At 43.9% G+C, this 14,164-nt stretch overlaps 1 protein-coding gene across 3 annotated transcripts in view; it reads right to left on the bottom strand.

Moving 5' to 3' along the window:
* The window catches only part of SUGCT (succinyl-CoA:glutarate-CoA transferase), a 623,067-nt gene that overhangs the window by 511,071 nt on the left and 97,832 nt on the right, over positions 1–14,164 (bottom strand). For all 3 annotated transcript variants that reach the window (XM_044004982.1, XM_044005065.1, XM_044005154.1), the window contains exon 9: positions 5,180–5,275. In XM_044004982.1, coding sequence (XP_043860917.1) covers positions 5,180–5,275 — 96 coding nt within the window. The remainder of the gene's footprint in view (positions 1–5,179; positions 5,276–14,164) is intronic.

Below are 14,164 nucleotides of genomic sequence, written 5' to 3'. Positions count from 1 at the left end.
AGGTGCTTGATGAAGACCTAACAATCAGTTAGCAAGCATTTATTAAGCACCTAGTATGTGCCAAGCATTGTGCCAAGGAATAGGGATACAATTACAAAGACTGAAAGAATTCCTTCTCCCAGGAAGCTTACATTCTAACAAGTAAATAAAAATACATAAATAAGAAAGTAATATACATAATATATGAATTAAAAACTAGATTGATAAACTAATAAACAAGCAAATAAATAGATGCATAAATGAATGAACAGGAAAATACATAGACACAGAGACCCTAGGAGGAGTAATGTCCAATGAGGTTGGAAAGCTAGGTGGAAGCCAGTTTGTATCAGGATTTAGAAGCTAAACAGAGGCATCCGGAGGCAACAGAGAACAATGGGACTTAGTCAAGTAGAAGAGGAATGTGGCAAGTTGGTAGGTGAAACCTGTCCACCATTTTTCATGGCAATGAGAAATCAAAGTTGCCCAGATAACCCCAAACCAAAAATCGTCTTTGAAATGATCTTATAATCTCAGATTTCAGCCTGTCTCAGGGAAAAGTCAAGCCATGGTGGTTCACAAGTAGAAAAATTGCCTGCTTTGGATTTTTGTCTGTTTTTATATCCCTGAGGAAAGTGATAAATGAGGTGCAAAGTGTCCAAAAATTGGGTGGCTAAAGAGAAGAGAAGAAAGAAACAGAGTCCGAATTCGATAATCCCCCCTGAACAATCTGGAGTGGGCTATTTTGGGAAGAGCCAGCATCCCTACCTTTCAGGAATTCACATTCAGCCCATTAATAGCCCCCAATCAGAGCATCATTGCTGATTTTAACAGGAATGAGACAAATAAGAATACAGTTTCAGAGAGGATGTAATGAGGACTCAAGGAGATGAACAGAGAATCCTCTTTTGCCCTAATTTCCTGAGACCCCGAGAGCCATCTACTCTGGGCTTCCAGCTCAAAATACAGACAAGCTAGATTAGGCACTAAACTGTTTCTATTATTAAAATTGGAACGATAATTATCCTGGCATTCACCCATAAAAATAGTCTCCAAATCTATTTTAAAAATTGGAAACAGATCAGGGTTTATAAACATATCTTGGGCCCATCTTGGTATGTAAGTTGCAGTCAGCCCAGATCTGCATTTATCCCTTAATCACAGTGCCCTAACCAGGTCTCCTTAGAGAGGAAACGAGATGATTCTGGGCTCATACAGTAAGACCCTCATAAACCTTCTCTTGTTTCTCGTGGATAATAAAGCTACAAACAAACCAGCCCAGAGCCCATGAGGACGGGAGACCGAGGCAATTCAACCATGAAGAACATGTTTCTGTCTTTAAGAGGGAACAAGCTTGGGACCTTCTGCCTCCAGAGGCCCCAGGAGCTCTGAATTTCTTCCCCCATTTTGTCAGCTCCACAGAGGTCAAGGGCTTCATGCCCTTCATACAAAAGGTGCTCAGTAAATAGTCACAGGTGACAGGATGTGCAAAGACAACAGAGCTCCTGCATTGGTACGTTGAGCCAGGATGGATACCACAGGGGGCAGGGAGCTTGGCAGAGAACCGGAGAAGGCCCTAAATGGGGTGGGGCAGCACTCACTGGCCCAAAGTTTCTCCCAGAAACAGAGACAACTTTGCAGGATCAACACTCCCTGACAACACCACATGGACACAAGTCGGGGAATACTGCAGCATCTAAAAAACGGAACTTGAGGATGACCTAAAAGGCAGTGGGGAGACAGACCCACGGGGGCCTGAGCAGGCCGAGGGCCATGCATTACAAATGCAGACGCACATAAGAAGCAGCATAAAGGACATCCTCAGAGACAGAAATACAAGGCAGGCTCCTCACTGAACAAGAATGAGGCACAGCCAGCAGACAATCCACTTGCTACCCTGGTATCCACAAAATGAAAAAAAGGAGTCATTTTTTATGCCCATGAAGTAAGTGTGACTGAGGCCTACAGAAGGCCAGACTATCTGGTCACTGCCAGGGACAGGTGGGGGACAGAAAGGGGAAGAGGGGGTGAATATGAGGATACAAACAAATGTAATGACAGCCAATTGAATTGACCGGTATTATATAAGTAAAACTAACAGAGTGGATAGAGAAAGCCAGTGCCTAAATCATGTGATTTGAGGGTACTCTGAGTTGTTCTTACCCAAAAATATTTCTCCTATCCACGCGGATTTAAGCTTTGATATACTATGCTTAGAAATCCATCACTTTGGGTTAGGGCACTATCTCCTACTGAAATATGTCTTTATTATCCACTTACACTTTAGTATGAACTGGTTCATGGAGGAAATAGTCTATCTTGGACAGAGTGCTGGGGCTTAGAATCAGGAAGAACTGAGTCCAAATCCTGTCTCCGATATTACCCACATGACTCTGGGCAAGTCACGCAGCCTTTGGATACCTCAGGACATTCTTTAGGATGTATCTGTTGAGTCCTAGAACCCTTGCCATCTTCACTGGTGGACCAGAGACTAGGCTCACACTGACTGGTCTCCAAGCTGCTGAAAGCTCAAATCCTTCTGACCTGATTGGTTAGGTCCTTTGTAGTTGGACAGTTAGGTGAGAACGGGTTTGGGGAAGCAGAGGGGAAGGGAGGTAAGAGGTTGTTGAAAGCACAGTTTAAAAAGCCTCGGGCAGCCGTGAAACCATCATGAGTCCAGATATGACCAAGTCGAATGCCACAGGATAGGGGGGTAGGGTCTAAGCCCAATGGCTCTCTCATAATTTCCTCCCCAGGAAACCACCGAATGATTGACTGAATTTTTCACTGTTCACCAGCTGTCTGGGTGTTAAACGACCAGAACCAAGAAAAGGGCTTTTGAAGTCAATTCCTGGAGGGCAGAGACCATGTCTTCTTTATCTTTCGATCGGCCCCCTCACCAAGGATGTGTGTTGCATGTTAGTCCAGCAAGTCTAACATTAATTCTGATATCCGAAATCTATGTTTTGTTCAAGATGGAAAGGCCCTTCTGCAGCAGAGACTGAGGGATGGCTTGCCCAGGATCACACAGCTAGTTAGTGTCAGAGGAAGCATTTGAACCCAGACCTTCTGATTCCAAGTCCAGTACTCTGAACTAGGCCATGCTGCCCCCCATATTTTAATGTGGAATATTTTCTTCTCCAAGAAAAGTGAGAAGCGCCCACGCCCACAGAACATAAACGGCCACCAGAGAAGTATCACTGCGTGGGCTCTGGTACCCTCAGGGAGGACGAAGGGCATTTCTGTAGATTAGTATTCTTTACTCTGTTGATGCCAAGTCATAGAATTTCACACTTTGTTATTTAGTTCTCAGTGAAGATGGCAGCAGTCACAGGCCTGCCTGTGTCTGGGGCCAGGCTGTGCTCAGAGTGCTCAGGGAGCTGTCCTGTGGGGGCAGGGAGGAGCCACATACAGACAACAGAGCTCCAGCATCCCAGACTGCCACCAACCCTTTGTTACCCTCTTTGGACAAAGCGTGGCAGAGAACTTTCTCTACTCTACCTCTCTTTTACAAAGGGGGAATGTGACGCCCAGAGAGAGGACACAGCTTACCTAAAGACAAAGATGTGAGATCCATAAAAATGAAAGAGATGATCTTCACTGGTCAGCACAAATCTTTTTGGGGACAGGGGCCAAAATGGCCACTTCAATATTTCCTAGCTATATACCAAGCAACATGGACACTCCGAAATATTCAGAGAGGGCCAGTGGGAGTTCTGCTTTTGTTTTCTAAAATCAACTTTCATGTTTGTTTAGACCAGCAAAGGTAAGACTGACCTAAGGGGGAAGGGAATAGGCATTTACATAGCACCTACTATGTGCCAAGCAATGTGCTAAGTTCTTTTGATATTATCTCATTTTATCCTCACAACAGTCCTGGGAGTTGGTGCTGTTATTCCCATTTTACAGATGAAATGGAGGCAGAAAAGAGGTTAAATGACTTGCCCAGAATCACATAATTAGTAAGTGTCTGGGGCTGGATTTGAACTCAGGTCTTCCTGACTCCAAGCCCAACTCTCTATCCACAGTGCCACCAGTTAATGGAAATTATACTTCTAAGCATAACTGAAAGAACTGAATAAATAACAGTAGCTATAAAACTCTTCTAGGTCTAAATCTATGACCCTCAGACTCTTTTTCTTTCCCCTAAGGTAAAATTATACCCCACACAAATAATCATTTGGCCCCATCCTGGGCTGAATAGCATGCAATCCATCACTAAATGCCTTGAACAAACCAAGCTTTGACATCCCCTGGTAGTCCAATTAAACACAAAACAGAGTGGGTGCCCATCGGCTGGGAAATGTCTGAACGAGCCATTGAATCTTTAGAAATGTTACCGTGCCAGGGGCAGCTAGGTGGCGCAGTTGATAGAGCACCGGCCCTGGAGTCAGGAGGACCTGAGTTCAAATCCGGCCTCAGACACTTAACACACACTTACTAGCTGTGTGACCCTGGGCAAGTCACTTAACCCTAATTGCCTCACTAAAAAAATTAAAAAAAAAAGAAAGAAAGAAAAAGAAATGTTACCGTGCCAAAAGAAATGACCAAAATGAGGAATTCGGAGAAGTGACGACACCACGTATGCACAGAAGAACAACGCACACCATCATCACAGTAATGTAAAGCAAAGACCTCTGAAAGACCTCCAAATTCAGTCATAAAGTAACCAATCTGGGTCCCGGAAAGCTGAAGAGGAACCAGATTTCCCTCCCCTTGAAAGAGAGGCCCCGCACTCTGGCCCCGGCTGCGCGTGCTGCCAAACACATGTGAAGCAGTGGTTTGCTTGGCTTAGGTGTTTTTGTTTCATGGGACAGTTCTCTCTGGGTTGGCCTTAGAACGATGCTAAAAAATAAAAATAAAAAACATCCCCAAAGTATTTTTAGAACCAAATCATGTTGCTTAAATCTGTTCAGCCTGAACTTCTCTTGGGTAAAAATGAGCAAGCCGTAATATGAGCTCCAAAGTCTCTCACTTTCAGCAAGAGCCTTTGATCCCCTGCAGGGTCAAGTTACTAATCTTCTCCTGAAGAAACATGTGAAACTCGGTCTCTGCAGGGAATGATCCAGTTATTTGTAGAAGAATGGCGTGTTTCAGCATCCTTAAAGGCCACAAGTGACAGGGCGGGCCTTAATCTGTCCTACAGCATGCAGGACCAAGACCCTCACGGCACCCAAAGGTAGCATCACTTGGCACATACCTGGTATGGGACAATGCTGCCATGGGCAGTGCCCCAACGCTTGGCCTCCTTTCCGCCAGTGAGGTAATTGGCTCCCACTTGGGTCAGGCATGCTACCTAAGGGGGGGAAGGGAAGAGAGGGTCAGTCTCTTCTGCCAATTTATCTGATTCTATAAAGAGCATTTTACAATCTTAATATTCCCTCTTGGTTTCTCTTCAGTTCACAATGAAGATAAAAACAGACAAAAGAAAACTCCCCAAGCAAAAATGCAAAAATGTGAGAATTGAGATTGTGTGTGTACAGTCATGTCACTCCTGCTCAAAGCTCTGCATACCAAATAAAGGCCAACCTTATTGACTTGGCATTCAAGGTCTCCAAAGGCTAGTACCAACCTACTTTTCTAGTTTAGTCTCCACTGTATGCGCCATGCTTCAGCCAAAATGGACTGTTCACCATCTTCAGTTCTGTGGTTTTTTTTTCAAGTAGATTCACGTACCTGTAATGCCTTAACTTACCTCCTTGTACCTGTTAAAATCCCAGCAGAATCCCACAATCTAGAGTTGAAAGAGACTTCAAAGACCATTTAATCTGAACCATGCTCTACAACATCCCTGACAAGTGGCCATCCAGTCTTCGTTTAAAAATCTCCAGGGATGGGGCAGCTAGGTGGCACAGTGGATAGAGTGCTAGCCCTGGATTCAGGAGGACCTGAGTTCAAATCTGGCCTCAGGCACTTGACACTATCTGTGTGACCCTGGGCAAGTCACTTAACCCCAATTGCCTCACCAAAAAAAAAAATCTCCAGGGAGGAAGAAACCCCAGAATAACCTATTCCACTGCTAGAGGTAAGCTCTAATTGTGAAAATGTTTTTACATCAAGTCAAAATCTATACCCCCTGTAACTTCTACCCATTGTTCCTAGCTGTGCCCCCTGGGGCCAAGGAAATGAGCCTAATAGGAAGCTGATACCCAAAATAAGTAAGAGGGCAGTAAGATGACACTCAGTTGTCCAGGAGATGAGTTCAAGTGAGCTGGCCCAGGGTCCTAAGAGAATATTTGAAAGATGACAGTTTAACAGGAACTACTGGGAAAGCAGGAAAGCCACTTGACCAAAAAAAAAAAAAAAAGAGGTTCAAAACAAACTCATCCCCTATGCCACAATATGCTCCAAACAGACACAAAACCAACATCTAAAGGTCATATTATTTTTTTTAAGTGAAAGGAAATGAAAGAAGGCGCCTTTTGCTCTATACCCGAATGAAAGAATTCTTAGCCAAACAAGGAATAAAGGAAATCACAAAAGATAAATGAAACAGCATCAATTACATTAAAGTAAAAAGGTTTTACATGAACAATATGTGTGAATTGGTCCGACCATTCTGAAAACAAATGTAGAATTCTGCCCCCCACCAAAAAAGAAAGAGTGGACAAACTGTTCAAACTGGGTGAGAGATCTCACTAGTAGACATCCAGTGTGTCTCAGAGAAGCCAAAGATAGAAAGAAAGTTCCTGCAGATAACAGTGTTCATAGCAGGAGTTTTCGAGGGAGCAAAGAGCTGGAAACAAAGTGTACACCCAGCACCTGAGGAACGTCTTCACAGATTGTGGTAGAACGGTGTGACGGAATGTTACCACGCTATAAGAAATGATGAAAACTAGAAATTCAGAGAAACAGGAAAAGATTGCTACGAACTTATCTGGAATGAAGCAAGTGGTGCTTGGAAAACATAATTAATGCTCATTCCCTCTCCTTTCCCTTACCAACTTCATGGAGGTGTTCAAAAGAAATTACTTTGCAAACATTAATGTACTCTAGATATATGTAATTGTTACTAATATTGTTATTATAATTAGTAAGGTACTTTAAGGTCAGAAGTTACGGTGTAACTAACTCATGGGAAAACTGAAAAGCCATTTGGGAAAAAAAAGAAAAGAAAGAAAGAAAGAAAGAAATTTAACTCCTATGCCACAATAAACTCCAAACAGATATAGGACCAATACCTAGAGGTCACATCATTCTAAAAATGAATACTATATTTCCCCCAATATTGTATTTGGTGAGGGAGGAATGTCTGGTACAAGAACCAGACACAGAAAGAAGCAGACTTGCTTGGAGACAGGCAGAGACAATGTCATCCTCTCCAAGGACTCTCTCTATCTCTCTTTATTTCATTCTGGGATTTCTTTGCCCACAGCAGCTAGTGAGAGCGAAGCTGCAAAGGTGAAGACCCAGTGGCCATCTCCTCCTCCTCTGAGGCCTTTTGGCCTAAGATACAGGCCTCACTCCTTGGCCTTTTCAGTTGTGCTTCAAGATCATCATCAGGGAGCTCCGGTTTTATTCTGAGGCTGGGTTCCAGGCCAAGTGTTGAAACCAGTGCCGTTTGGAATCCCAAAGGTCAAAGAGTGAACTCCTAGACCCAGGCCAGTGGTGACTGAGGTCTGGACTCATCCAGCAGGAACGCTTCTTTTTGGTATGAATTTGGTGGATTCTAACCTAGAGGTGAGAGATCAGGACAGGAAGAAGCCAGGAAAACTAATGCTATATTTTTGGACCCACCTTCAATTCAGTTGAGTAGTTGAGGTGTGTGTAGGAGAGGAGGGAGAAGGATATCTGAGAGGGCAGAACACAACCATACTAGCTCAGGGTGGGAGGATGAGGGGGCAGAATAGGCCTGGCCAAGAAGGTTTCCCATTGGGACCCCACCATCAGCAAGAGGGGCAAGATGGCATCTTGTAGCTTCCTCTGCTGACTTAGGACTCTTGCTAACCAAGTGCCAAGTTGTTTCTATGCTACCGATAGTAAACATATTGTCGGACGCCCTTCTGAATTTCAGCAGCTTTAGAGAAATTCTCCTGAGTGCCCCACCCAGGGTCCAACTCCAGGATCTCTGAGGTCACATCTAAATAAGCAGGAATATAGCGGTACCTAGCCTGACGTTCCATCACAGACTGCAGGGTCTGTTACCACTGGTCTTCCCCTTCCAGACCTCACATGGATAACCCTCTTATAAGTCAGCTGTAGTCATTTTCCCCTCACTGGAGGTCTTCAAACAAGGCTGGATGGCCCCTTGTGGGGGTAGAGAAGCAGGGCTTCTCAAACATATGACCTCTGTGGTATTATCTATCTCTAAAGATTGGTGGTTTTGAGAGCTGAATTTCAACCCAGGGTCTTTGGCTCTAGTGATCTTTCCATGACACCACATTGCCTCCGTGCTTCTGCCCCATGGGGCTCATGACCAAATGAGATAATATTTAGAAAGTGCTCAGTTCAATGCCTGGCACACAGTGGATACTATATCGATGCTTGTTCCCTTTCCCCATGTCCTAACAGAGCTTCATTAGAGAAGTAGCAGCCATTCTCCATAGCCAAAGTGGGACAGGACAAAAGGTCCCCTCCCCTGGGATAGTCTCTGTCTGGGATGACACGCCTACCCCCTCTGAGCATCATGGGGGAGGACGAAAAGCACTGGGGGCAGGCCTCCCTCCCTCCTTCCCTTGTGGGCCCCAGTGTTCTCCAAGCTCTAATTCTCCCCAAACCAGCCACTCCCCCCAAGACAAAGAGCAATTTATCAATTTCTCCTCAGAGGCAAAGTTGGGGGGGAGAGTTAATTCTCTAAAAGGCATCACTGCTAAACTTAGCAACCCAACCTTTTAAAGGGGCATCACACGTCTGAAAGTAATTTAGCATTTACAAGAATGTATTTTAAGGCAAAGGGAGGGTGGGGGGAGAGAAAGTCACCATCTCTGATGTGGTTATGTACAAAAATCAGAGGTTCCTTGGCAATTCATGACAGATTTTCCACAAATTAGAAGAATGCAGGATGTGACTTTTTACATTAATAACTACATACAGCATATTCCTTCTAAATATTGCATGAGGTCATGACTGCCGTCCCCCAAACTCGGGCTCATTATTCCATCAAGTGGGCGCTCTGTAATTTTCTTAGAATGTTGCTTTTTTACAAGGTATTATTTCTTTGTAAAAGCCAGCTTTGGTTTCATGATCATTGTTGTGACAGTGAAACCCTTGTTTTAGACAACAGAGTGGGCCCCGGCCTGCCTTGGTTATAGTGAAAGGATGGCTGGGCCAGCCAAAGAGGATCTCAAAGGGCATGGCCTGCAAGAAACCCAGGCATCCCGGGCTGAGAAAAAGCACTCGGACCTTTTGTGCACTGAGCCTCCACCCTTGTCATGGGACCCACTTCTGCTTCCTTCTGCTCTTTCCAATGAACCATCAAATAAACAGGCAGGAATGGGGCCTGGGCCAAGCCATCAGGAGGACGTGCATAGCCCACCCCACTGCACACACACACACACACACCCCTCAAAGAACTACTAGGAAATAAAACAGGTGTCCCAGGGTTCACCAACTAGAGAATGACCAAACAAACTGATATGTGGAGGTAGGAGAATATAGGAGGAATTCCCAAACCCCTCCAGTGTCTTGACCAAGAAAACTTCAAATGGGGTCACAGAGACTGAAATGACTCAACAAAAGAAACAATCTAAGGCATTCGATAAAACCTAGGAAGACTTCTGTGAAATCATTCCAGGTGAAGAACCATGAGATCATCTTTGGATGTCAGAAAGCAGGGGAAGCAGGGGTGAGTCGGCCCAGATGACCTGGACAACCATTTCTATCCCTCAAACTCTGTGATTCTGGGAAGAAGGGAGATTTTTATATGGGTCAGGATATATCAGGAGATGACTGTGGTGTAAATATATTAACAGAACCCTTTCCAAAGGATTATCATGCGGGGCAAGAATAACATTGCAATGGGTCCTATGAGAATGAGGGCCCAGAGGACTGGTGGTTTCTGCCATTGTTCCCCCAGATGTGCTCTGTACTCCAAACAATTGGGCTACTCACCATTCCCCAAACATGGAGACCTTTGAAGTCTCTGCACCTTTGTCCTTGGCATCCTATCCATGGCAGCTAGATGGCACAGTGGATAGAGCTCTAGCCCTGAATTTGGAAGGATCTGAGTTCAAATCTCACCTCAGACACTTACTAGCTGTGTGACTCTGGACAAGTCACTTAACCCCTATTGCCTTAAAACATCTGGGGCTATCTCCAGTTGTCCTGAGATATATATCTTACCACTGGACCCAGATGGCTCTGGAGGAGAGAGTAAGGTTGGTGACCTTGAACAACCCTCCCTCACTTAAATCCAATTCAGTGCAAGTCATGACATCACCCAGATATCATGGTCCGCTTGGAGAACAAAGGATAACAACAACCTCTCCTCCCAACGTATATAATCGCCCATCTCTACCAATCAAAGTCTCAGCCTTGGCAAGGCCCTTCTTAAAACTGCCTTCTCCAAGAACCCTTCACTATGCAGCCAAAATCAATCCCTCCTTCACCTGATTTCTAGTATCAGGGTATATGCTATAATTGTTATTATTGTTGTTGTCTTTTCATTGGATAGATTATCTTTATATTCGTAATATCTAATACAATGCCAGGCACACAGTAGGGGCATGATAAATGCCTTTTAAGTGAATGAACCCCTATATGTGACTAGGAGTAAAAATAATGTATACTTAGAGTTGGACAGTATAACATCACAATGGCACAATGGGTAGGGGAATGGAGAGAGAGAGAGAGAACAAGAATATTAAGTGCTGATCACTTACCAGGCTCTACACACCATTCTAGTGGTACAGATACAAATAAACAAGACAGTCCCTAAATACAAAAAGTTTACATTCTAATGGGGAAGACAACACATGAAGGGGACCCAGAAAGAAGAGAGGGGGAAGCGTAAAACAGCTGCTAAGGAGGTGATTCAGTGAGTGAATCAAGTCAAGAGTGAAAAGAGCATGACTGGGACCCATCAGGAAGTGATGCTCCAGGTTAGGGAATTGCCATGAGAAGATGAGCTCAGGCCAGAGGTTTCTCTAAATAAGGCAGAGAGTGAGTCAAGCTGAGAGAAATTCTCCCCAGTGCCTCCTCGCCCATTTGGACTTATGGCTTCATTGGCCAGAATATAGTATAAACTATATCCCTTAAATGAAATGTTTTTGACAGGAAAAACATGGCCATATCTATACATAAAAACAACCCAATTACAAGTTATGCTTAGGCTGTATACAAGTCAGATTTGGGGGCTCAAAGGGATTCAGATCAAAACAGTACTGAGCCCACATTTCCTTGGGAGTATTATAAGATCACAGAATTGGAACTAAAAAGCATCTTAGATTTGGCAAGCACAGATCCTTCATTTTATAGATGAGAAGGCTGAGATGCTAAGGAAAAAAGTGAAGTAATTTGTCCAAGACCACCTAGGAAGTAAATGGCAAACCCGAGACCTCCAATGCCAAAGCCAGTGATCTTTCCATTGTGATCTACTGCTTTATTTGGTACTGAAGCAAAATCATGATCTCCAGGGAGTTTGGAATTGAATCAAATTAAATCAACACATCCTTATTAACTATTTACTATGTATTAAGTATAGAAGCTATGGGTGAATTGTTACGGAGATTTAGCCAATAACTAAAGACTTGGTAGATTAACCAATTATAATAGCTGGTCCCTTGTTATGAAAAATAAGGGGTTAAATAAACTTATAGCTATGACTCAAAACATGTCTGATGTTTGATCAAATTAACATTATGTACCCAGCATTCTCTTCTTTTTCGGGGTGATAAGGTCCCATGCTACATTCAACTACTATTTCAGAGGTAGAAAGAAGATGGTTGTTAGAACAAGGAAGAAGAAGGGAAGTCCAGTCCCCATACAACACCTACAACTGACTCATTTTAAACATGCACAAGAGTAAATTTGTCCTAAGTTTTATGTGGCTACAACACTAAGGTCTATACACAAAATAAGAGAATTTCAGAGTTGAGAGGAGTTTTCAAGATCCTCCCCCTCCTGATGAAGGGTCTCAAACTCAGATTTTGTTTATAGCTGTCATCCATTTGCATTGCTACCATCTGTAATCCATAGCCCAGGGTCTGACCCCCATCTCTCACCCCAAGACCTTTGGGTTCACATGGACCAGGTTCAATCCTACAGTCTCTTTGGTTTAGTATCTGAACTCAGAGGAACTCTAGGAATCTCCAAAACACAGCTTAGAATGGGCTTGTGTCTAGGTTTCTTTACATATGGAGTAAAGGGTCCTCAATTCCCATATAAGTAATCGGGGTAATGCCTACAAACAGAGTATGGGACAGCTTTTATTTTTCTCTGGGAAAATACACAGAAGATACAAGACCAATGAGAGTTAATAATAGTCTTGGAAACATGCAATGCACTCAAATAGACTGCCAGCTCCCTCTTCCCTGGGAGAACATGGAATGTAAAGCTGTTATCAGGGTAGCCCTTTGAGTGTCTGATGAGGCCACACTTCTAACATAATCCCACCGAGGCTCATCCTCCCATCATGTGGTTTGTCCTCTTCCAGGAAAAGAAACACACTTTGGGGAATGTTGCTCAAGTGATCCCCCTTCACATCCGATCTCAATTGTCCAAGTAATTCAAAGGAATCTCCACTCTATGATGTGGCTTTAGTCCGTCAGCTTCAGGGTCATGTTTTTGATCCCATTCCTTCACCAAGAAACATGCTATTAGGGAAATTTCCTCCCTCTAGAAAGCCAGTGACTGAACTCTCTACCTTGGAGTTACTCATGAGACAACTTCCCAAAATTGGTACTACCCAAGAAATTTCCATTCTCTAACTAGAAAGCTAAATTTCAGGCTCATGTTCTCTAGAGAATTCACAATCCTTCTCTACCTTTACTACCAGCACACACATATACATACACACTCACCCTCACATACACACATACACACACATCTGAGGTTCATGAGGACTCCCCATGAACTATGCTCTTGGGCCAAAGGGGTATATAGGCTCATTGGCCTCTTTATGTGCTTCTGAATGAAATCAATCACTGTCCCACTGGTGACCCTGTTTACATATGGAAAGCTTCTTTTCATGAGAATCCATCAGGCTAATTATATAATCACCAGGACCACTGCTAATAGACCTTGAGAAATAGTAAGGAGCTTTTATGATCCCTGACTTCTTCCTTCTTCTGTATGTGAGACTCTTTACATAGGTGAACTGGCTTCAGATGGCCTTCCTGTTCAGGCAAAGTCAGATTCCATTAGGGACACAGGGCAGGGGACATTGGCAGGGAGGGTTCTACCAGAGCAGACTCACTGAAGTAGCAGAGATGCTTTTTCCTGGGAGCATCCACCAATCCTGGAGATTCCTCAGTGGGTGAAAGAAGAAAGGACAGTTGGGTCTATCTATCTACACTATTAGAAATTTTATTCACAAACTATACTATAACCAATATCATAATGGATTGAATTAATTAATGTACTAGACACTGGGGATACCAACAATGCAACAGACCCTTTTTGTTGTCATTCACTCTTCATGGCCCCATCTGGGGTTTTCTTGGCAAAGATCCTGGAGTGGTTTGCCATCTCCTTCTCCAGATCATTTTATAGATGAGGAAACTGAGGCACTCAGGGTTAATTGACTTGACCAGGGTCATACAGCCAGTGCGTGTCTGAGTCAGGATGAAGAGTCTTCCCAATTCCCAGGCCAGTGCTCTATGCACTATGGCACCACCTAGCAGCCCCACACCAAAAGACCTTGCCCTCAAACTTACATTGTATAGGGAGGAGATAGTAAGTGTACATATAAAAATATACAAATAGACACAAAGTCATTGTGAGGGGACCACTAACAGTCTATGGGAAAAGGGTATCAAGAAATCCTTCATAGAGGAAGTAGCCTCTGATTGAGCATTGTAAGAAACTAGGGATTCCATGGCGCAGAGATAATGGGAAAGCATGTTCCAGGCATGGGGCTCAGCCATGGCCAAGGCCCCGAGGAGGGAATCGGACAGTCCTGCATGAGGAACAGACAGAAAGCCAGTTTGACTAGACTACCAACTGAGGAAAGGGAATAATGGCTGAAACGGAAGAATGCAGCCAACTTGTCAAGAACTGAGTGCTGGACAGCGGCACTTACATATGA

This window comes from Dromiciops gliroides, chromosome 1, assembly GCF_019393635.1.
Source record: "Dromiciops gliroides isolate mDroGli1 chromosome 1, mDroGli1.pri, whole genome shotgun sequence".
Lineage (NCBI taxonomy): Eukaryota > Metazoa > Chordata > Mammalia > Microbiotheria > Microbiotheriidae > Dromiciops > Dromiciops gliroides.
Note: the sequence above shows the minus strand (reverse complement) of the source record. Positions and strands in the feature narration are given on the sequence as shown.